The sequence below is a fragment of the Fusarium poae genome, chromosome 2, assembly GCF_019609905.1.
Source record: "Fusarium poae strain DAOMC 252244 chromosome 2, whole genome shotgun sequence".
Classification (NCBI taxonomy): domain Eukaryota; kingdom Fungi; phylum Ascomycota; class Sordariomycetes; order Hypocreales; family Nectriaceae; genus Fusarium; species Fusarium poae.
In genome coordinates, this window is record NC_058400.1 from 1,675,277 (window position 1) to 1,698,436 (window position 23,160).

A 23,160-nucleotide genomic window follows, 5' to 3' on the forward strand; every position below is an offset into this window, starting at 1 on the left:
TAGGTTTTGTCTCCTCGGGGATAGAAATTGACCTCCAAGCTTAGGGGTTTAAAGAGCATACATTTACTTTTTAGTTTTGCTTCTTTTGCTCTCTATGGTCAATTTTTTTAATACCCCGAGAACTGTAAACCAACAATTGGAAGATGGTGTAAGGGGGCCATAATACAATGGGAAGGCCTGTGTCTGGGTTGTTTTGGAAGAAGAAGACTTGTACTATTAGTATTCCCGGTTTGACACTTGTTAAACTCGGGTTCATGAAAATGGGGATTGATGACGAAGAATAATACATGACGCCAAAGCTCGCACTGTGAATGATGGCGTCAAGTTTTGTTGAGATGCTATTATGGGGATGCTCAATTTGTATCAAATAAGATTATCTTGCCTAACTATCCTATCAAACGGTCTTTTTACCGAAAATTCATTTCACCTGCAGCAAAAGGCTTCAAACAGAGTTTAGATATTCAGTTGATCCATCTGTTAGTGTTGGAATAAAAGTCAAATCTTGCATATCTCAAGCTGTGCCTGATCGACACGTACGTCGTCTACTACTACTACTTCTACCTCCGAGGATCGGGGAGAGACGCGACGAGTAATGACGGGATTGGATTTACGTAACTTGCCCTTATCGAATAAAAGCCTTTTTTTTTCAGCTTTAGACTAGTCTGGTTATTAGTGATTGATTGGTGTGTCTGTGAATCTGTCGGTCAGCCGGTAGTTAAAAGACGATGGACGATTAGTACTGGAACGGTTTCTACTAGCGGCTTGGATGAACTTTTTTCTTCCTCTGAGACTACCGGGCCAGTTGTCATCGAGACCTACGCGTACCTGACTGAACTGGTATTAAGAAGCCGCACAGAAGCTTCCTAAGCTTGATATACGCCCCCCTCCCTCCAACTGCATGTCAGGGTTAGGTAAAAAATAGACCAGGCCAGGCCCTGCATTACTGAACTGATGCCGGACCGGGACCCAGTGATGGATGTATGCACAGCACGAAAAAAAAAAGCAAAAAAGGTTGTATGCATCTCCTAGCCTAATGGACAAAGCAAACATAGACATGCATGCATGTTGAAGAATCTTCGTTGGACGTGGTGGGGCTGTTCAACACTCATCGTGATGATACTCCGAGCCGAACTGTGTGTACTTCAAAGGGCGTCGATTGGTATTCTCTAGGAGAGGAAGAATCAGTAAAATCGCAATATCTCATTACATTCATGTAGTTGGCTGTCGGGGCCATGTCCTGGTACGAGTGCCATCTTCCCCCATAACCCCAAGGATCCGGGGCACAACCGGGGAGGCAGGCAACGATGGGGTCCAATGTCGGGGAAGAGTGGCCATGATTATAGCGGCGTGTGTTGGCGCTACCAATAAGGTGATGTTAGTTAATATGAAAGAAACACCGATTGTTTCTGAATACATGCCCGGCTAATTGCCATTGCCGTCGAATGAGCATCAAGCCAAGATCACGAACATGCTCTATCACGTATTCCATGCCACTCGTGCTTCGACACGTCGACTCATATCATTTCCGGACGTCCGACGTGTTGCTATGAGATCCGTGACAGATTGTTAGACGTATCAAAAACAGCTGATAACAACCAGGTGCATCAGTTCCTGTCAGCTATTGTCAAATCCATGTCAACACAATCAATCACTCATGGCATTTGCGAAAGGAACTGTAGTTTGGTGTTGGCTTATGAACCTCGACTCGGTTGGTCTCAGTCCCAGTGATGGAGTCTATTGCGTTGTAACGAATCTTGGCCAAGTACTCTTTTTCGTACTTGGCTTGATGTAAGGAGCAGGAAACATCGAGCCAGATGTAAGAACGATGTGCAATAATTGTGTCTCTTGACACAGCATAAATGCCTGACAACCAAGTATAGAATCTTAAATCCTCATCCTGGTCGCATCCTTGGACTTGCAAATTCCCCTTGCGGATAAAATCATGTACATATTGGCGAAACATGTGAAGCACCGGAGTGTCATCATGGTATGTCGTCATGTTTCGTCAACTGTCTTCCAGCTCGATTCTGCTTTCATAACTCTTCCCGCAAAGCTAATTCACCAAACCAATTGCACTGCTCTTCTCTGCTTGTATGCCAACACGATCTCATGGATCCATGCTCTGTAGTCTTGTATAATTCAAAAAACCAGCTGCGCCTGTTCTATATCTCTTGTTCCTCCCAGTTGATTGTGAGCAAAAAGCATGCTCATCAACATCCCAACCGTGTAGACACCTTTTGGATGAAAATGTCATTCTGTCATCATCATCATCACCATCGGAAATCCAGGCGTCATTCTACTGAGTCTGGTTTGCGAGTGGTGGCGAGCGTAAGTCCGCTCTACATGAAACGTATATGTGTTGCCGCTGTTCGCGCAAAATGAGTAAAAAAAGAAGCCACATCTCCTATGGCTTCATCCCGTATGGTATTTTCCAACGCCTGCCGGTGCATGGCCCTAATGACTTGAAAATAAAAAACTGAATGGGTATTATGTACGCCAGGATATTCGAAACCTCCATCAATCTTCACATGCCCCAAAAGCTGGGCATGGAAGCAGGGCCGAGAGGGTCGGGACTCTCGTCCATTGTCGCAATGCCCTCGTTGTAGTTTGGCATCCAGAATGCTGGGTCATCCTCAACCATTGACAGGCCAGCTCCAGCCATTGGGCCGGCGTCGGCTCCCTTATAGAAGCTATCGTAATCAATGGTAGTTAGATCGGCCGAGTTAGCCATCACGCTGCTGTTCGGTCGGATGAAGCTGTCGGCCCGGCTAAAGCCATCCAAGCCATCCAGGCCATTGTAGTCGTCATCGCCTCCGGGGAGAAAATCCTCTACCTCAGAAACCTCGCCCGAAGTCGATGTAGTGTTGGCAAGGTGAGGCAGGTGCTCCGAGCCGCTGCCAAAGTCAAACAGACCATTGAAGCTTTGTGTACCAGCTTGGCTGTAGCTTGATGGCGTGAAACTGTCGCCCTTCATCTCCGAGAGGTCGTAATGGCTCCAGTCGACCGAGGCTGCGCTTAGGCCGGCGCTATACATGGGAGCATCCGTCTCAGAGTTGAAGCCAGAGCCGAATAGATCGAATGTGCTGTTGGCCATGTAGGGAGGATACTCAATGCCCGACAGATCCAGAGGAGGAAGGTTGGCGTTCAAGTTCTGGAAGCTGCTGGCACCTCTCATAAGTGGTGAAGTGGTTTCCGACTTGACTCGGCGTTCTCGGTTGGTAGCAGCACGTGCTCGGCTGCTGGGAGGCTCCCGCGAGCTCTTTTGAAGCATGCTGTCACCTAGACTGGTAGTGCTGTGAGCCGAGTTCACCCTGTTGAGCTGGTATGGGCCACACTTTTGTGAAGCTCGGTTGGTCCTGTGGGCAGGTTTATGGTTGCCATGCTGGTCGAAAGTCAGAACCCCGTCCGAGTGAACTGTGTTGGCTCGTCGTCGTCGACCAGGAGGCTTTGGGCGACCAGTAATGCTCATGGTCAGGGACTCGCGCTCCGAGTCAGACTCGGGAACGGTGTCAAGAGCAGGCTCGTTCTTATGTGAGCAACTGCAGTGGCCACCATGGTTGCAGCAGCATGTCTCTGCGAAAGGTTTAGAAAATGCGATTCATGCCGAGCGCCTTGAGGTTTAAGACAGCTCGAGGCTGGAGGATGCTCACCAGTGTGACCTTCAACTGTTGGCTGCAAATGGGCACATTTGCTCGTCTTTTCACCACAGTCACACTTGACATGGGCAGAGCGAGACTTGCGCATCGCGCGACAGTGCGCGCATTGGGAAACCGGTCGACCCTTCTTGTTGATATGTTGAAGTGGACGGTCTGCAGGTGGCACATGGTAAGTAGTGGGCTCATGACGAAGTTGATTGTTCGATATGGAATATAGACTTACCAGAATGTTGACAATTGCTCACACGATGGCCGCGAACGCAGGCCTCGCAAGCATACTTTTCTCCATCAATTATCATTTTGGCGGGGTGCTAACTGGTTTGAGATACAGTTGACTCGTGAGCTGGATGGCAAGATGGTTTGTGCTGACAGCAGTTGATTTCTGGCAGAAGTCTGATATGTAGGTCTCAAAGAGATCAAGTCCCAGTCGAGTACGCTTGGTTCGGACAAGGTAGAGGGAGAATATGGTGGATTTCTATCGGCGCCGATGTTGAATGCTTGTGTGTAAGTGTCCCGCAAAAAGCACTTCCGCGCTAGATCAAGTGGACTTGAAGTTGGGGAAAATGGGCCGAAAGAGCTTTGGTAAACCGGACAGCTACATGAACATATCGCGGCGAAGCTTAAGCAGAGCTGGAAGAGGCTGGAAAATGAATCAAGTCAAGGAACGAGGGGACAGAGGACAATAAAAGTTTTCGAGGGCAAGTTGATAAAGCCAATTGATGTGAGAGAGGAACAGTGAGTGGAGATGCCACCGACCGGTGGGTGGGTAAATTTTCCCTTGGGGTGTCTTGGGGTCTCCTCTGGAACTGTACTGTACTGTACGGTACCTAGACCTAGCTTGTGGTCGGGTTGGATCGCTACTGTAACCCTGGGCCCTGGGTGTGCAAGAGATGTGGTTGGGTGGGTGTGGGAGGGAGAGCCAGAGGGAGTGCGCCGCAGGAATACCTGAAATGGATGGGCGGACGAGGTCGGCGGCAGGACCGGGGTTTCTTCTGATGCACAAGCGGGTTTGGCGCCTTCAGCTACAGAGCCAGCTAAGACAAGACAAGGACATCGACAACCAAGGCCAAGCCAAGCCGCCTTGCTGGAGACGTTGTAGGTGGAGATGTCGGCCCGGATGGTCGGAGCGTTCTCGTCTTGCGTTGTGTTGTTCGTCGGACCTGGTACTGTAGCTATGGTGACGTCGGCGGCCGACACCAACTGTGAAGAGACGAAAGAGAGGACACACTACACTTTTAAGTGTGGTCCCTGAGGAATACACCGAGGAACACAGCGGGAGCTGTATTCAGGAACAGCAGAAAGAAGTGGAAGTGAGAGACAAATAGAAAACCCAAGAGGAGGGCTTGTCTTATGGCTTTGACAACGAGACAATGATGAAGGGCACAAACACCATCAGCAGCAGTTGCAGCAGCGGCAGCGAGGCGTGGTGTGCAAAGCAGCACAGCATGCACCACAATGTGATATGTCTGTGAATGGCAGCAGAGCACCCTTTGATCCCTTGGTCCCTTGCCCAGTCATGATCCCCTTGATCCTCATGTCGCGCCGAATCGATTCCCGCACGTATCGAATCGAATTCTTGCTTTCTCGCTGGTTAAAATTCCACCTGCCTGCCTGCCCGCTCGCTTCCTCTGTTGCTCTATTATGCCTACGGCCCCCAGTCCCCATTGCCCAATATCCTTGTCTTGAAATAACCCAGCAAGGCCAGGCCAGACGTGGAGGAGGGAGGTCGCGGACACGGACGCGATCGAGGATACTCGGCTGTACAGTGTGGGACGATGGCGCAAGCAGCAAGGTGACCGGGCTGGGGCACCGGGGTGGAAAAGCGTGGGCTAGGATGGGGGACAAGGGTTCTGAAGCGACCATGACGAGCTTGAGAGGGCATCGTCACCCTCAGTGGCCCGTGGCATGGCCAGTGAAGAGTGGGATAAAGGCCGAGTTCGGAATAGCGTCCTCGTGCCTCTTGCTCTCAAGGGTTCAATCGTGATACAAATGTTGGCAGGTCATCGGTTCCTGTGACTGGGGCTTGAAAGAGTTGTAGTTGTTTTTATTGTACAGTACATCTATGTCCAGATCGACAGTCCTTGACCGTGTAAAATGTGGGAGATGATACAACCAACCGTCTGGCCGGTTGATTGATAATTTTAGGTCGAGTGAGGAGTGAGCTTGGGGGATTGTGGAGCTCGGTCTGGGTACTAAGGCTTGTGGGATTTGTCTATGAATTAGTGGATGGATCACGATGAATGGGGGAAGATTGGAGCGAGACAGATTATAGTGGAGGAGAGTGAAGGGTACAAAGTGAGAAGGAGGAGCCGCACGCATCGCATCGTATCGCCATTGCACATGGGTGAGAGGGGGGAAGGTGCCCTGCCTGAGCCCTTCGTTGGGCAGGTCGAGTTTACTTGCTGTACCTGCCTTCCTCGACCAGACAGAAAATAACAACATCAATTTTCCAAGTATCGGCGATGGTTATGTGAAATGGTTGCTCCGTTCGGAATTGCCTACCGTAAAATAGTAGTGTTTCCGCGGGTAAATTAGGTTGACTGGCATAACGGGACGGAGGGACGATCAGAATATCCATGTTTAACTTTATGGGAGAATTCGGGGCCGTACAGATGCAGCGACGCTGACTGGCTTGTCTCGATATCCTAGTCCCAACATTCGGGATCAAGATCAGCCACAACTCCCTGATCAGGAATTATGTTTTCATAATTTTACAGTCCCATCACTCCAGGTCTTTTACTTGAGACGAACACAACAGAATCACGGGGCAGTCAACAGTAATGGCATAGTGATCGGTCATAAGCCTGGACGTGACGGTAGCATTGAACTTTTCCGTCCACTTCTACTGCTACTCGGCTTCCAAATCTGACGGCTAGATGGTGCCTTATGCAGCCGGATATCGGCTGTATTTTAGGAACCTCTCGTGCAGGTATCGTCGCCTGCAGGCTGTGCCTCGCCCTGTACCTGGTCAGACTGTACAGTACATTTACAAACTGACTGACATCTACAGGTCGTCCACCTGTCTCGTTTAGTGGCCGTTGGCCGGGGTTCTTAGACTAGGGGGTAGGGCAAGCAGTTGGCATTCGTCAGTGAGGATCGCGGCAGGACAGAAAGGCAGGCAAGCAATTCAAACAAGGTTTACAGCTATTGGCTGACTCGAGCTTAAACGGGTGCGATTTGACCAGGTTAGCTACAGCTAGTTCAAACAGATGAATGAAGGTCATCAAAAGCGGAAAAAGAAAAGTTTTACGTTATGCAGTACCTTATCGGCGGAGCATCTTCGGGACGATCCATCCATCAGTTTGAGTCGTGCAGGAGGAGGACCAAGCAGTACATTTAGTTGGTACTAGGTATCCTCAGGGATGGAGTATAGTTGGGGTCGGTATCAGTTCGGAAACCCGCACTTGTTGCTGCTGTTGGTAGACTCCTTGTAAATAACTGATCATGGTAAGCTGAGTCAATCTATACAGTAACTTTATCAGCGATAACTGAATTAATCCCCATAAAGAATGGAAGCACAACGGATACAGATGCAGGGCTCCTTTCTTCCTGCCTGTGCCGCTATTAAGCTGTATGTCGCACACTGTACGCCAACACTGTACTAACTCAGGCTGAGTGATGAATGGCATTAAACCGCTGCAGCTCCACCTATCAACATCCTCCTGCATCAAACTACTCCAGCTTATTTGATAGGGCGTGCTTGATGCTCCGGCTCGCCTGCATTCACAACTTTGTCTTAAAATTTTGCAAATTCTGATGAGGTCTTGGTTGCACGCTTAGCGGAAACAGTGACGCCGCGGCTCTGCTACTGCAATGCAGCAATTTGAAAACCGGCCGGTTCAATTACCGACAAGCAAGTGACATTGCTGAAGCGAGCAGAGTGTTATTAATTTACTTCCCTGCGCACGGTAGGTATTCTCGTTTAATTCTCCTAAATATTACAGTTTCTTCGCTTGTGATTTGATACGCTGCTTCCCACTTCATGTTCGCTGACTCCATTCTCGCGCAGGCAACAACATCATCATACTTCTGATGCCCCTTGTCTAGGGTTCACGCGACGCTTTCTGATCAAGGCCCAGACTGTCAGAAGCTCTCAAACTACAAGTATCCTGGATCCTTCTATCCACAAAGCCCCAGCGCCCCAGCTTATTCATTAGCTCCTATGCCCCTACAGGCATACCGGACTATGTATAGCCGCTGGGCTTTCTCTTGTCCCGTGTTGTGGTTGTGGAATTTCGAGATGGCGTATTATGTACAGACAGACATGACTGACCAACAAGTTACATTGTCTCAGGATAGCTCTTCAAGACCCTCGTGGACCCTGCAAATCATTGGTCCAGGGTGCACCCAAGCCAAATTAAGCACAAACTGTGCTACGTACCATGACAAGCGCACTTGTCTGCAGACCGCTGATCCAGGGGTAGCTATTGGGCCTTCCAGGCTGAGTAGTCTTGGCTCCAGAGATTCGCCGATGCTATTCGTAGCCTCGCCTCTCGTTTTCCTGTCGGACTGCCTATCTTGGTATAATTATTCGGGCACTATACGGTGCTCCGTCGTTAATTTGAAGCTTGGACGGACATCAAGACCGGCAGCAAAATTGCACGGTCGAGCCTGTCAACTGTGAAGGACCCTTCGGCGTACATGTTCAACAACTGTCTGTGAATGCTGACATTCTGCAGTGTCGAGTGATTTGGACGGGTGGCTGAGACATCCCTCCGTTCATCCATTAGTATCGTCGACTTTTCCGCGTCATCAGCATTGCACAGTCATCCGTCTCCGCCCGGTTGGTGCAGGTCCAATCCTGTCGGGTTCGATTCGTTCCGGAACCCATACAAACGGATACACTCCGAGGTGCGGCAGACTTGCGTTTTAGCTGGGTGCTTGTGACATGCGTATCCTGCAGTTCACTTGACAGCATTTCCCCAACTTCCCCCGCGATGCGATGCACGGATCCCGACGGGAAAGAGCGGGTGAGCGGGTGCCGGGAGTTTGCTTTCGCAATCAATATGGCTTATACAACAACGACTCATGATTGCTGAGTGATAGTAGTTGGATTTGATTCTAATCTACTACCCGAGTCAAATTGCTACCCGTATTCTCTTGTCATCTGGCTGCGTATAAACGTAATGCATGGCGGCTGAGCTTCGGTTGCTTTCACTACCCCAGTCTGAACCGCGGGTATTCCCTTCACCCTCGTCATGATGAACATTACTTCGAACCGATGATACCAAAGACATCCAATCCCTGTTGCTCAACCAAGGCAAAACCCAACCGGCCATCAGTGAAAACGGAAAAGAATCCCGGGAGCTTCCCCAATGTTGGTCGCGGGCATATACTTACTGACTTGTATCAGGAATTCATTTCAGGAATCCCTATCGATTCGGACCAAATGCCCACAGAGAACATATCACTCTTCGGAACAGAACAAGTAATAAAGAAGAGATCAGATGAAAGTTGGTTATTATCAGAAATTCATCACAGACTCGGATTATGGTCTTCCGCAAGCTTGGAGACGAACCACGATTCTGGCATTGTCTCTTTCTTACCGGATATACACAGATCACACAAAGCAAATACTGCATTTGCAAGGACTATAACTAGGAAACGACAGCCTTGACCCCGCAGCCTAGCCGCTAATTCAACACCAAAAGTTATTTTAGAGCCGCCAAAAGCGACAGCCGCGCTGGAGCGGGATACCGAGCAAGCTTCGGAGGTTATCAGACCGCCTAAGGAGACAGATCTATGATCTCCACGCCATCTGTCCACGTGTATGGGGTATTGAACTCCATATCCAAGATGGAAGATGGAAAGAAGGTCCATTACTTGACCGCAACTGATGCAGTGTCAAGGATTTCACGCAGGAACCAGTCACGATGTCTTTGGTTGTAATGCTCGATTGGAGGTCTGACTTGTTGTTCCATTCTGCACTATAACAGACCCTTACATGTCTACGCCCACTCCACGAGGCTCACGCAGGGTCTGTACCACACCTGCCTGTTCCTTACTTGCATCTGTCAATTCACTTGTGACTTGCCTAATTACAGATGGAGCGACCAAGCAGGGATGGTTGATTCAGCTGACAATGTCCTGAGTATCATGATTACATATTGGGAATTACAACCATGAAGTTCGCTACCGTTTATTCGTGATCTATGGATTAGTTCTGCTATCAAATGCAAGAGGAATGAACTACAGCTTCTACCGGCCCACTATGGATCGACATTTTACTAACAACTCTCGACAAAAGTGGTTTCTGTTTGAAATGCCTGATACCAATCGTTTCATGAAGCTGTCAAGACGAGGGGCATTTCTGGATTGTCTTTAATCTTGATGCTTCGCGGTTGTGTGACTTCGGCTCTGTTAGTCGCCAAGAGAGGCGCGAAGTAGCACCCGCAACCCACAAGTCACTGGGTTTGACCTGGTTCCACAGACACCGCTATTATCAGTCATAGGCTAACTGATAGAAACAGGTTTGCTGTCAGTCTGCAATTGGAAGACATGGCAATTTGAAACGGCATCCAGCCGTTCACTTACATGGTCACACTTTGCACTGATCAACATGAGAACCTCAGCTAAGTCAGTCATGTCATGACATGGCATGTCAGGACAGTGCTTGATATGTCTAAATGGCACCGTCCCCCAAGTCACTCGAAAACGGACCGGAACCCTTGCCAGGCTTGTTTAAGACTCCAGACATCTCGTCGGGGCCCCAAACTCTGCCCCCACCATCCCGCATCCTTATATGTCAACATGATTGGCCCTTGGCATCACATCGACTTCCCCCAAACAGGATTTTGGGCTGTCTTTCTGCCTCCCACACACACCACGACCCTTGATCTTCTGCTGTAAGTTAGTTTCCAGCAGTTTTTCTAGAAGCCTGCGCCCCTGCGTCCTGGTGGTACAATGTAGGGAGCTCGGACCAGCCTGTCAAGATGGTCTCTCATTGCTCGCAGGAAAACTAGCCCGTGTGCCAGCTCGTGCATATGTATGAATGAATCAGCAAGAATCTTTGTTGGATGCGAGCAAGTGTTGGTCACCAGGGACATGTACTCTACGGTACCCATACTATACACAGACCCTGTGGTTTCAATCCTCGGCTTTTCTAATGAGATCTGTGCTTTTAGGTAAGTTTCTTCCCCATGTTCAGAGTGGAGTTGAATGATCGGTCCATGATACCACGTAGCATATGGCATTTGGCCAAATATTGTTGATCTGCGTCAAAGACCTTGGCCGATGGATCATCATTTGGTAAATGAGTTTCTCTTACACTTTGCAAGGAATGGAGATTCGCCTAGTCGGCGGACCGACACCAACATGTTATTTGTTGACCGAGCGTGTTATTAATATGTAACACGGACAATCTTGACAAGTCTATTACATTTATGTTTTGCTGGCGATGGGGCTCATTTGCGCCGTCCATCGGTAGCTCTGCACGCGCGATTCCTAATGAGTGTTGGGCTCCATCTGCACCTCGACATTTGCGATGGCGCTTCTGTTTAGCCGCATCTGCTTCGATCCATGTCCAATCTCCTCGTCTCAGGTCAGCACAAGCACGAGGGTGAGGGTGAGGGTCGCCCTGGTCAGATGTCTCTTGAGCCTCTACTACGTAGCACGGCAGTACGGATATTACAGGTTTTGCCTGTGGTCAATTTCCACCATTTGATATTATGAGGCTCGGTGCGAAATGAAACGAAACACAAGCCCTAGTTCACGGATGGGCTGGACGGTTTATTAACTAGACGCCACGGGAGACCATGTCGAGAATGGTATGGATTGGAATGGGTACGCACATAGTTGAAATTGGCAAAAGACAAGATAAAGATAGGCTGCGTGCTTATGACATTATGTAACTGTGTTGTCACAGCCTCGTTCGTCCTCCATCAGGCACAGACAAGACGACAGCACATCGCATCCATCACAGGCACGATCGTGGTCGATGTCGTTCGGTATATCATGGCAAGCAGCGGTTGTTGGTGGACAATGGCGAAGCGAAGGAAAAGGAAAGTCGAAACGGGCCGGTTTTTTAATCAAGATCCATATATATTTGAGAAAGAGGCGGTTCTACTGGCTATCCATATCCATGGATATGGAGAGTTGCAATGCAGTCGACCATGAAGCATGGAAGACTAGGGCTCCATCCTGTCCGTAAAAGGCAAGTCGAGCGCGTAGCTTTCTGATTGGTTTGGATGAGACGCCTTGCTCTGGATTGGAGCGTTTATTGGTTCAAAAGATAAAGGCTTCTGATTGGTTCATCGGGGACCGGGCAATCAAAAGACCCCCACGCGCTGACTTTGCCAAATTGCAAAATCAAAACTCGACCATATCTTTGACAGGCAGACTTTATTTTCCCTTTGCAACCACACAAAAAATACAAGTTGGGGTCAACACAACCACATCTTTTTCCATACCCATCTCGCTGGGCACGCCACGAGATACCGCTGATCCCCGACAGCTACTGCAACCCTTACATGCTTTGCACTGCAATACCAAGCAAGGTCGATTCCTTCGCGTTGCGTCATGATTCTGGCGACTATTGTATTGCACTGTATGTCTGGGAAACCGGCCGCTGCCGCTACCGCTCTGTCAGGCGCATTCTCATTCGTTTGCGCCTCTCGGTAGGCCACTTCTGGCAGGTCAGGTCAGGACTGGGGTTGACAGTGGTAGAGCTCCTCCTTCGCGCAAATCGCGTGTCGGTACGATGCTTGATGGCATCATTTCACAGGCTATTGCTATGCACGCAACCTTGCTACAGCTACTAACCGACAGCTCATTCTTTATATTTTTCGCGTGACGTTGTATTTGCCAGCAACTGCGTTGGGTTTTACTCAGCGTGGTAATCGGCATTCTGTGTCTGCTCTCCATAGACCTGGATGTTTTTGCTCTGGCATAGATAAATCTGAACTCGTTGCTGGGCACCCGGCCTTGAGAAGTCGTCTTGACTTCCTCGACAGGCCGGGAATCAGCTGTAGGCACATACCATGAATTTCATTTCGTAGCGTGCAATAGTATCTAAAACCGATAAACCGAAACGGTAGTTTCGGACGGCAATGGAAGCATACCTACTACCGTGCTAGCTAGCTCCGTCAACTCGAAGCTATTGGATATCATTTCAGCCGGCAGTTGATAGATTGGCTGGGCTGGGTCATCAGAGCTTGGCCTGGCTTGTTTTCTGCATCGTCGACGTGGCTTGAGTCGCGTGGGATTTTGAATCATGGTTCCAGTCCAGTCCAGGCCATTCAGAAAAGAGTGTCGATGTTGTCCGACGTGAAATCTCACCCTCTTTAGTGATGAACGATCGGCGGAGTGTCCCGAAGCCGAACCCGGGCGAACGGCGTGACCGATTGGGGGGGTTTTTATTTGTATAGCTCCAAGGTGAAATACGTAGGTAGTGATTAGTTACATCTTACTTGCTATTCATCCCTACCATGATGACTTTGCCTTGTTCGAACATGCGCTGCTGACGGCGTAGGGAATATACGGGTTGATCATTCAGTTCATGTCACTCGTAACAAATCCGCTGGAGCGAGAAATGAAACTCAAAAGCGTCTAATGCGAGACTATCAGATGGAGTGAAGAGGAAATGTGACTGTCTCTTTATGCAGTGTATCTTTTTGGGTCTCACAGAGGAAAAGAGGATGGATGCTGCGATGTGATGATGTGAAGGCCACAGAGTCCAACAAATAGGTAGCCAGATGTAGCAGGTGGTGCTTTTGATCAGCGGATTGATACCCAACAACCAGTATTATGTACAGTTGCTTCTATTATTACGACACTCTGGGTTCATGTCATTTATTTCTTTTTTACACGGCCGATCGCCCGACAAATAAAAAGAAAAGGCAAAATGATAGATTGACTTCCCTACCTATTGTGGATTTTGTTGAAAATGACTGATCAAAGGACATATGAACACGGTATGAACCATAGACGGGGAACAAATATCCATAAAAATATCAAGATGCTATAAGACTTGGCTGACCTGGGTATCGATGGTGTGCTCCAGTTTCCAGTTTCCAATTTGAGAGCTGTCGTTTCCAGCCTCCTATTACGGCATGGACCTCGGCGCCGTGGCGAAAATGGCGGGGTTGGTTGGTGTTAACTATGTTCTGTAATTCATCCTTTGATTCTCTCTATCTTGTATCAATGAACCAGACTCGACTTGGTTTTGAAGCACTTCTCGCGGATTTACTCGTTCAGGAAATAGTGGTATCGCCATTGCAGTAACAAGTCCATTGATCAATTCTGTACTCCACCAATAACGTAAACACAAAGCCAACGTATATCGCCATCATGGTAGAGAATAGGTGAGAATAGTCCATCCGTATTAGCATCCAATCGCATGTAAATTGTCTCAAATCGGATTACTCACGTGAATACATTTACAGTCGTGTTGATATCATCTTCATCGGTGCTGGCGCCGTTGGCTGTTTCTATGCTTCTAGACTCCATCACGTAAAGTATCCTCACTATATGAGTAGTAGACATCTCACTAACCATCATGATAGCCATCGCAAAACATTCACGTCTCTCTCGTAGCGCGTTCAAACTATGCTGCTATCCAAAAGGATGGCGTAAAGCTGCAAACACGAAGCTTTGGTGACTACACCTTCAACCCTGACGCGGCCTTCCCATCGGTCGATGCAGCTGCAGCTGCAGCCAGTGCGTCCGGTGAGAAGAAAGACTGGCACTACATCTTCGTGACAACAAAAGCTCTCCCAGATATCAGCGATGACTCTTCCATAATTGAGCCCCTGGTTGGTCCAAAGTCTTGCATCGTTCTCATCCAGAACGGTGTCGGTGTGGAAGAGCCATTCCGGAAACGCTTCCCTAACAACCCTATCGTGAGCGCAGTCACTGTTGTCAGCGCGGAGCAGACTTCTCCTGGTACTATTCGCCAGAACCGCTGGACGCGTGTGAGCATTGGACCATACACAGATGGCATAGCCGCGCAGGACTCGGAGCTGAGTCGTCGCGGCACAGAAGCAACTGAGGCGCTGCGTCGCTGGTGGACAGACCTGGGCGGTATCAAAGATGTAGACCCTCACGACGAAGTCGGTCTCCAGACTGTGCGCTGGCACAAGCTCTGTATCAACGCGGCCATGAACCCCTCGGCCGTCCTTTCTGGTGGTCGTGGAAACGCAGACATGGTCGCGGACGACGAGTTGCAGCGACATCTACTCGGTGTGATGAATGAAATCCGCGACGCCGTACCCAAGATACTGGGCCGACCTTTCCCAGACTATATGGCCAAGCCGGAGAAGATCATCGAAAGCACGGCGCGGAATAAGGGTGCCAGGCCGAGCATGTTGCTGGACTGGGAGGCTGGTAAGCCGCTGGAGCTCGAGGTGATCTTGGGCAATCCAGTGAGAATTGCAAGGGAAAGGGGTGTTGAGATGCCCAGGTTGCAGAGCTTGTACGCGCTTCTGAGGTCGGCTCAGGGAATAAGGAAAAGAGAAAACAAGGGGAAGCTGTAATGGTCGGTTTCCCATGGACAAGAAGTTAGATATGGTCAGATTGCGTAGCCAAGATGGTAAAACCCTCAAGTTGAATAGTTGCAAAGACTAAACCCGTTACAAGCCTGCAATATATTGAAGTGGTGGTATCTCCTTATAGATTACACCCTCTCTCGCAAGTCAGTCACCAGTCAAGAGATGTTGGCCATCCAGTTTCATTTGTTATCGAATCGTTATCAGTTGTAAGTCATGGGTAGTTATAAATTGATAACACATCGTCAGGACTTCTTGGGTAAGGCGATGTTCAAACAAAGCGCGCAGGAATCAGAATTATAATATATATATCATTTCGGGTCCCAACTCCAACAATCCCACCATAGCCTTACTCAACAAATTGAAACCTCATTCATGCTAGACTTGAAAACTGTTTCTCGTTAGTCTCTGAGTCTGGTTTGGTAGTGTTGGTAACTTACATTCTCTGGCGAGTTGGTAATCTCCTCGAACGCTTGAAGCGTCTCGAAACCCATGGCTGTCAGAGACTCAGTGCCATCATCCACAGCCTAAAGTTCTATTAGTAACCGTAAAGAATAATGGCGACAATAACCTACCGAGCCCATCACAACCTTCGTTGCCTTATTATTCCTGGCTTGGCGGACACCCATGAATGCCAGACCCTGCAAAGTAAGAGTCGCCAGTGGCATGGAGGGAACAACCGGAGCGAGAATGCCACTGATGTCCTCTGAGCGGGACTTCAGAGATGGATAATATGTTTCCAAGTGACTGTGTTGCTTGCAAACAATAACTGTACCCAATAGATTACCTGAAGCATCTTTTGCTCGAACAATGCCGCTCAACTTCGTTTCTGACAATGCATGGCGGTATAATTCTAGCACCTCTGGGCTTGCGTGGCTTCGAACATGGTTCAGCACGCCATCTGCGTTGTCTAAACCGTGGATCAGATCAAAACTTATACCAGCTCTTTGTATACTCTGGGGTAATCCTTCTGGGGCAGACCAGTTTACCAGGTCTTGAATGACCATGTTCGATACGCGTCGGGGAAACTGCACATCCCAACCACTATTTGCGAACCACTCTTTAATAGTGTTCACCTCGACATCAACGGGGATACCAAGGAAAACCCCAGGAAATGCAGAGCCAATCTGCACCTGCTTGATCCCTCGACGTTGCAAGAGGCTCCTCATTGCCCGTCGGTGAAGAGACCTTCCGATAGACACATCACGCTTGGTGGGCTCGACAAACACACCACCCATGACGCCGACGCCATGGGCATAATAAGTGGCAGCGAATCCATACAAAGCATTTGTGCTACTGTTTCTGACAACAAAGTGGGACTCGGCAATGTTGGGGTTATTCAGCTGAAACGAGGCGGCCGTTGTTGCACGTATGAATTGTAGATCTGGTGCACTTGCTCGGTGGACAGCCCTAAGAAGGTCATTCAACCCCGATGCGTCGCGTCCGGAGCTGTACTCCTCGACCAGCCAGTGCTGCCTGGACTTGACCACTTTTTTGCTCTTCCGCAACGTGCCAGGGAGCGTACCAAGTGGTGTGATCTCTCCCACAAGAGTCCTCGCGAGAGCATGCAATGCGTTTTCGGTGAAGTCAAATGTACAGACGTAGGTACCAATGGACTTGTCCATCGCAAAGTCATATGGGGAGCTAACTGCAACTACAATCAGTTGCTTCTTCTGGCCTCTAGTTCGCAGCATGGAGCACATCATGTCGACATGTTTTGTGAAGCCAGCCTGGTAGAGATTCCGGTTGGCATCAGCGGTGACAATAATGATACAGGATGCTCTGTGGATTAAATTCTCATGCACTATAGTTGGTCAGAACGGTGAACCTCCAAAAGAGGTAACAGTCTTACCTGGACGAACACCATTGGCAGTATAGCTGGTATGAAGCAGTTTCTCATTGCGAGCCCGAGCAAGCGATTTGCCAAACTCTCGAAAGACACCTTCTCCGCTTAGAATTGCACGACGATCGCGGCCATCATTATGCGCCCACATCTCATGTGGCCCCTCTGCCTGGTTTTGGTTGTCCTTGGCAGCAAGCAGTTTCTTGGTGAGAGAAGATGCAGGGAGAGGTTTTACCAAGGGGGTTAGCAGCAGGAGTTCTTCTCCTGGGTGCATTGATGCTGTGAGCGGAATGAGTTTCTCCTTGTCTCGAATAATTGTTATCGAGTCATCGTAGGCACGGAGAGACAATGCAAGGTGAGATGGATGGAGTTGAGAGAGAAGAGAAATGCCTGGAGGGTTCAAAGCCTTTTCCCATGAGGTACAGGTCGATTTGAGGTTGAGCACCCTTCTCAGAGACGTGAATATTCTCTCCTTACTGACAATACCATTCTCATAGCCCAACTTGAGACCCTTGATGGCTTCAAGCTGGACATCGTAGGCGCGACATAGAAGGACAAGATCACAACCTGCCTCGACAGCCATAATGACACCATTTTGGACACCCAGCTCATGACTGAGAGCCTCCATCTCTAGACATTCCGAGATTGCCACACCGTTGAATCCGAGCTCATCTCGAAGCAACTCGTCCACGACTTGCTCGGATAGACAAGCGTGACTGACATTCATGGATGGGTTGGAAATACCGCAACCTCCAACAAACATGGCATCCAATTTTCCTGATGCAACAGCATTACGGAATGGAACAAGAGCACTTATGCTCAACTCTTCCAGTGTTTGAGTAATGATAGGCACATCTAGATTTGAGCCAAGGAAGTTGAGATTTCCATAAGAGGGAAAATGCTTTCCGCAAGAGGCTATTCCTGCATCACGGATTCCTCTTAGGGCAGCAAGACCATACTGAGAAACTTCTTGCGGGTCGTCACCAGTAGCGCGTACTCCCAGTGGTTGATATCGAGCATTATTCAAAACATCAAGGACAGGGCCCAGCATGAGGTTCACACCACAGGCTGAGATCTCGGTTGCAGTAGCTTTAGTGACCTCATACGCTAGGTCGGCTCGTCCAGTAGCTGCAACCCCCATAGCGCTAGGGAATTGACAAACATAGTCTTCGTCGAAAAGACTGTTGACGCCTCCATTCTCTTGATCAAGGGCGATGAGAAGGGGCTGTAAGTGACCAGCATTCTTTGCAATGGTCTGCAACTCTTGGACTAATTCAGCGGTCTGCTGAGCAGCTTCAAACAGTCAGTGCCATAAGATACATGTGATTGATATGATAGAGACTCACACTTTAGGTTTTTAGCCGTAAGAATGATGGATCCAAGGTGGTGATCCTCGATAAGGGTCCTGATCTGGGGAGTGACTTCAGTGCCATCCCAGCCCATGATGAGGATCTGCCCAATGGCACTGCAAGACCGGACCAGTTAGCATGATGGTTGACTTGACATGAATTCAATTTAGTCAAATTCTCCGAGATTCGGAGCCGAAGGGTGGAGGAAGAGGCAGATCTGATTGTCGACGGACTGGACGGACTGGACAAGTGGGTACGTACCGGTCGAGATCCTGCCATGATGGATCAAGGTCACTATTATCTGTATGAGCCATGATGGTTGGGCGGCGACGAGGCCTTGTCACATGATATTTTGGTCTCTTCTGGTGATGGCGATGCTGATGCTCATCCCTCGATGGACCCGCGTGCTTGAGTCTGAGGTAACGATGCGATGGATTGGCATGGCTGTAGCCTTCTCGCGACGACGAGGACGATGCTGACCCAGGAGGGGCCATGGAATGGAATGGCTGTTGCCGAGCGCCTAAACCTCGGCCGAGTTGATTGGTGTATATTGATTGGCTGATAAGGGGAAGTGACACTGTAGTTTACAGGTGGTAGGTGGGGTTCTCCCCAGGTCCTTCTGTCAGTGGAGGTTGGGTTGTTTCTTTATGCCTGGGTTACTGATAGACGCCCCCCATGAGTTAACGTTACATGGAACAACAGCAACAAAGCAAACCTTTGACCGGCATCGAGTTCCACGTTGTGTCGAGTCAACAGAGACTGAACCAGGTAAGGATGAACACTGATTTTTGAGGCAAGATGGACGGATGCCATGATCTTTGTACTCCAATTCTACCCTAGTCTGTCAACATGCATAGCAACATACCCAAAGGGAACCTGACTATACCGTACCAGGTTGACCATCTCCACACAGTCTATGTTCATGGTTTCAACCATCGCACCGTTTGCCCGGGTCGAACTTGCACGGTCACTGAATCGCAATGACGATATGACGATACTACAATAGGGATTTTTGCCATGTTATCTGGAAAACGTGGCCGAGAACGGCGCCTTGATAGGGCTTTTCAGGTCTGGTGATGGAACCTGGGGATACTAGTATAATACCATTCGCCCTCAGTTTTCAGTATGAATTATTGTCCTTGGGGACTATCAAACAAAGATACATCGACAGTCGAAGACAATAAGCCTGCTTCGAGATATCTGACGCTTTTCTATAGACAGACTTCTCCTACAAACCTTCAATATGCCCATCGCAGTCTCGCCAACATTGCCCAAGAATGGCCTCACCAAATTCACCAACTGTCGATTGCTGAAAGGCAACGATCTGGTCTGGGATGACCTTTGGGTCAGCTCCGTCAATGGAAAGATCATTGACAGTCAGGCTTCCTTTTATGGTGGCCGTAATATGCCTGATAACACTATTGATCTCGGCGGTCGCATCATCGCCCCGGGTTTCATCGAGTGCCAGCTCAACGGTGCCTTTGGGTTCAACTTTTCAACTCTCCTCGATGACATGACCGAATACGGCAAAAACATTCAAAAGGTCAACCGTCTACTGGTTAGGACAGGGGTCACGTCCTACCTGCCAACCATCACAAGTCAACGGCCGGAACTATACCAAAAGGTGCGTGTTGTCTTGGTGGGGCAATCGTACATAAAGCTAATTACCAGCAGACACTTCCATACCTTGGCCCGTCCGGGGAACTGCGGATCCCCCACCACGGAGCCGAGTCTCTCGGAGCTCATTGTGAAGGCCCTTTCTTGAGCCCTACCAAGAACGGAATCCATAATGTCGATGTTCTCACCGAAGCTCATTCTATCGAGGATATCGAACAATGCTATGGTCGAGAAAACATGGTCCCTCGCCCTGATGGTTCTCTAATTCCCATCAAGATGATTACAGCAGCACCAGAACGCGGACAAATGATGAACCTGATCCCGGAGATCATATCAAGAGATATTATCTACTCCGTTGGCCACACCGAAGCAACATACGAAGAAACATCTCAGGCTGTCGGTAAGGGTGCTACAATGATTACGCACCTCTTCAATGCAATGCGCCCACTTCACCACCGAAACCCAGGAGTCTTTGGAGTCCTGGGCAAGGCCGAGAGCTTGCCTCGACCGTACTTCGGCATCATCTCTGACGGAATTCACTTGCATCCCACAACCATCAAGATCGCCTACAGTGCTCACCCGGATGGGTTCATTCTAGTCACAGATGCGATGCATCTTGTAGGTCTTCCTGATGGAGCTTATCCTTGGACAAATGGAGACAATACATCCAATATCGTCAAACGGGGTTCAAAGCTTCTCCTCAATGATTCCGACACTATTGCCGGAAGGTGAGTGCCCAGCCCATTTTTAAAAGTTTGATAGCTAATTTTGAAAGCTCAATTACTCTGCTCGAGTGTGTTAACAATTTTATGAAGTGGACTGGAGCTAGCATCCCTCAGGCCCTTGGAGCGGTGACATCAACACCTGCAGCTATGCTTGGCTTACAGGGGGTCAAAGGCACGCTAGAATCGGGTGCCGATGCAGATCTGGTGATTCTATCAGACGGGTATGGAATTCGGGACGAAGTTGGAGGATCAAGCGAAGTTCTTGTGCTGGATGAAGTGTGGAAGTTTGGCGAGAGTGTATTTGCCTCTGCTGCCGAAGGCAAGTCAAAGTGAATGATGCTCGTTGGTGCTCAGTGGCGTTATTGTTGTTTCCTTTTGACAAGAATAAGAATAAGACTGCATTAAGAGGTAGATTAGGAGAGTACTTGGCGTTTAAAAGGTGTCTGAGGTGGTTAACGATAGTCAACCGCATTTTTAGCATTGGTTAAGAGCATCAATAGAACATGATTCATTTCATTTGCTATACGATATTTTATCGAGTCTGTTATTGAAGAGAGATTGTGTCTTGTTCCATCGAGATTTTGTATTGGCGATGGTACACAGCGCCATAAAAGCCTCCTTCTGTGTAGGTAGTCCCTTATTTTTAGCATAAAAGGTCTTTGAGGGGTCTAGCTCTTTCATTTTCACATGAAGCTCTCCGTCTCGGCCAATTATTGGGGCGAGTACCAATCAACGATGAGAGTCCATCGACGAGAACAGGAAAGGTCTCAGAAAAGTTGGTCACTGGAAGCATAAGGGATGAAATTAGTAAATCAGTCTAGGCTCTCTAAAAGCAGAGCCTCGAGCTATCTATTTTTGCACCCTCAAGTCTCGAGGTCATCTTTTCTGTTGCTTCTCAAGTCAGCCAGCCAGCCCAGTGGGTCTCTCCCCACAATGCAGACTACGCTACAGAGGTCGGGCCAACCTCCACTGTCTCCGCCTCCGCTCTCCTACGGGTCGTCCAACTACTAACCTACTTCCCTATCTTTACTTCTGCTCTCACTCTGATTGACTTCAGAGCTACCAGCTTTGTTTGCTCGTCCTTCGCTCTTCGCACTCGGCGCTGTACCGGGGAAATAGAACCGCCATCGCTGTTTTCTTGTCGTCAGCTTATTCAAATCGGTCTGCGCCGTTACACATAACTTGCGCGCGATCACGTTGTGTTGCTGTTCCATTCCCATTCCCCCCCGCCGCGCGCACTTGATCCAATGAGGCGTTGACGGTTCCTTTCAACTGAACAATGCCATGTCCACCTACAACTCAATGTCGGGGTTGCCTACTGGCGCCTCTTCCAGCGAAGCGATGGCGATGAATTTTGGATCAGCCCACTCTACGAGCATGAGCATGGACGTCTTTAATGAGGATATTACTTTTGATGAATCGCTGCTGTACGTTACTGCATCGCACTTGCGACGCGCGCGCACAACCTCAATCTTGCTTGCCCAAGGTAGTCGAAGCTGACATTGGATCTACAGCGATGGGGCTGCACTGCAGACTATGCCTTTCGGCAGTTCGTACGACTTGGATACCTTTTCCTCAACTTTTGAAGATCCCTTTTCATATTCGACTCGACAATTCGAGCCTCCGCAGATTCAAGATGCCTTGCACGAAGAATCTTCACCCCAAGAGCCCGATAACAAGCTTCTTGGCTTCTCTGCACCAGTCGCCAGCGCAACTATTCTCAACGAGAACACCCAGCTTGTTGAAGTCGGCATGACTGCTGAGCTTTATGGCATGTTCTTCGTAGCCGAAGATGTCTTTGGAGGAGAATCAACGGGAAGGCCGCTAGAATTGACCTGTTATCGTCGTAACCTATGGCAATGTTCGGGACAGATTACCCTGCCCCGGGTGATCAGGAACATTGTGAATGAACAGGGGCAGCACATCCAAATCTTTGAGCTACTCGCTTCCATCGCAGCCTTCGAGTCTATTGAAGGAAAGCCAACTGAAATTATATCCATACCTTGGAAAAATGCCAACCCTCAGGGAAGTGATGATTCAAAATCCGTTTCAGCACCACCAACCATCACGTTGGATATCACAGCAGGTCAGGAGCTTGACGCGCATCGCATCTCTCTACCTATATCTTGGAAACGCCTTCAGTTCAAACATGCGACTGCCAACAACGGTCGAAGAAAGGGTCTGCAGCAACACTATGTGGTTAAGATAAGCCTTCTAGGCAAGACCCAGACTGGCGAACTTGTCAAGATAGCCGACATACAATCCGGTCCGGTTATCGTAAGAGGCCGAAGCCCGAGGAACTTTGACAGCAGGAAAGACGTTCCTCTAACGGGCGATAAGAGGTTTGAGAGGAGAAGCACATCAACATCAAACGTTGACCATCCGACACTGAAACTGGAGCGGGAGAATTCGCAAAACTTTACTCAACGCTATCCTCCTGTTGGCAATCTTCAGGCAAGTTCCGATTTCGCATATCTCGAGTAGGAG

General features: G+C 49.0%; 5 protein-coding genes across 5 annotated transcripts; 3 read left to right on the forward strand and 2 right to left on the reverse strand.

Moving 5' to 3' along the window:
* Positions 1-2,524: 2,524 nt before the first annotated feature.
* Positions 2,525-3,955, reverse strand: FPOAC1_004491 (uncharacterized protein; the record flags this gene model as incomplete). The annotated part of the gene is made up of 3 exons (XM_044849037.1): positions 2,525-3,573; positions 3,651-3,809; positions 3,880-3,955. The coding sequence occupies 3 exons, from the start codon at positions 3,953-3,955 to the stop codon at positions 2,525-2,527; spliced, it is 1,284 nt and encodes a 427-aa protein (XP_044707747.1).
* Positions 3,956-13,943: 9,988 nt separating this feature from the next.
* Positions 13,944-15,127, forward strand: FPOAC1_004492 (uncharacterized protein; the record flags this gene model as incomplete). Its single annotated transcript, XM_044849038.1, has 3 exons — positions 13,944-13,957; positions 14,039-14,105; positions 14,159-15,127. The coding sequence occupies 3 exons, from the start codon at positions 13,944-13,946 to the stop codon at positions 15,125-15,127; spliced, it is 1,050 nt and encodes a 349-aa protein (XP_044707748.1).
* Positions 15,128-15,512: 385 nt separating this feature from the next.
* FPOAC1_004493 (uncharacterized protein) lies at positions 15,513-18,645 on the reverse strand (the record flags this gene model as incomplete). Its single annotated transcript, XM_044849039.1, has 6 exons — positions 15,513-15,530; positions 15,580-15,666; positions 15,715-16,943; positions 16,992-18,275; positions 18,329-18,447; positions 18,593-18,645. The coding sequence occupies 6 exons, from the start codon at positions 18,643-18,645 to the stop codon at positions 15,513-15,515; spliced, it is 2,790 nt and encodes a 929-aa protein (XP_044707749.1).
* Positions 18,646-19,574: 929 nt separating this feature from the next.
* FPOAC1_004494 (uncharacterized protein) lies at positions 19,575-21,006 on the forward strand (the record flags this gene model as incomplete). The annotated part of the gene is made up of 3 exons (XM_044849040.1): positions 19,575-19,955; positions 20,006-20,676; positions 20,724-21,006. The coding sequence occupies 3 exons, from the start codon at positions 19,575-19,577 to the stop codon at positions 21,004-21,006; spliced, it is 1,335 nt and encodes a 444-aa protein (XP_044707750.1).
* Positions 21,007-21,975: 969 nt separating this feature from the next.
* On the forward strand, positions 21,976-23,157 carry FPOAC1_004495 (uncharacterized protein; the record flags this gene model as incomplete). The annotated part of the gene is made up of 2 exons (XM_044849041.1): positions 21,976-22,100; positions 22,188-23,157. The coding sequence occupies 2 exons, from the start codon at positions 21,976-21,978 to the stop codon at positions 23,155-23,157; spliced, it is 1,095 nt and encodes a 364-aa protein (XP_044707751.1).
* Between the last annotated feature and the right edge of the window lie 3 nt (positions 23,158-23,160).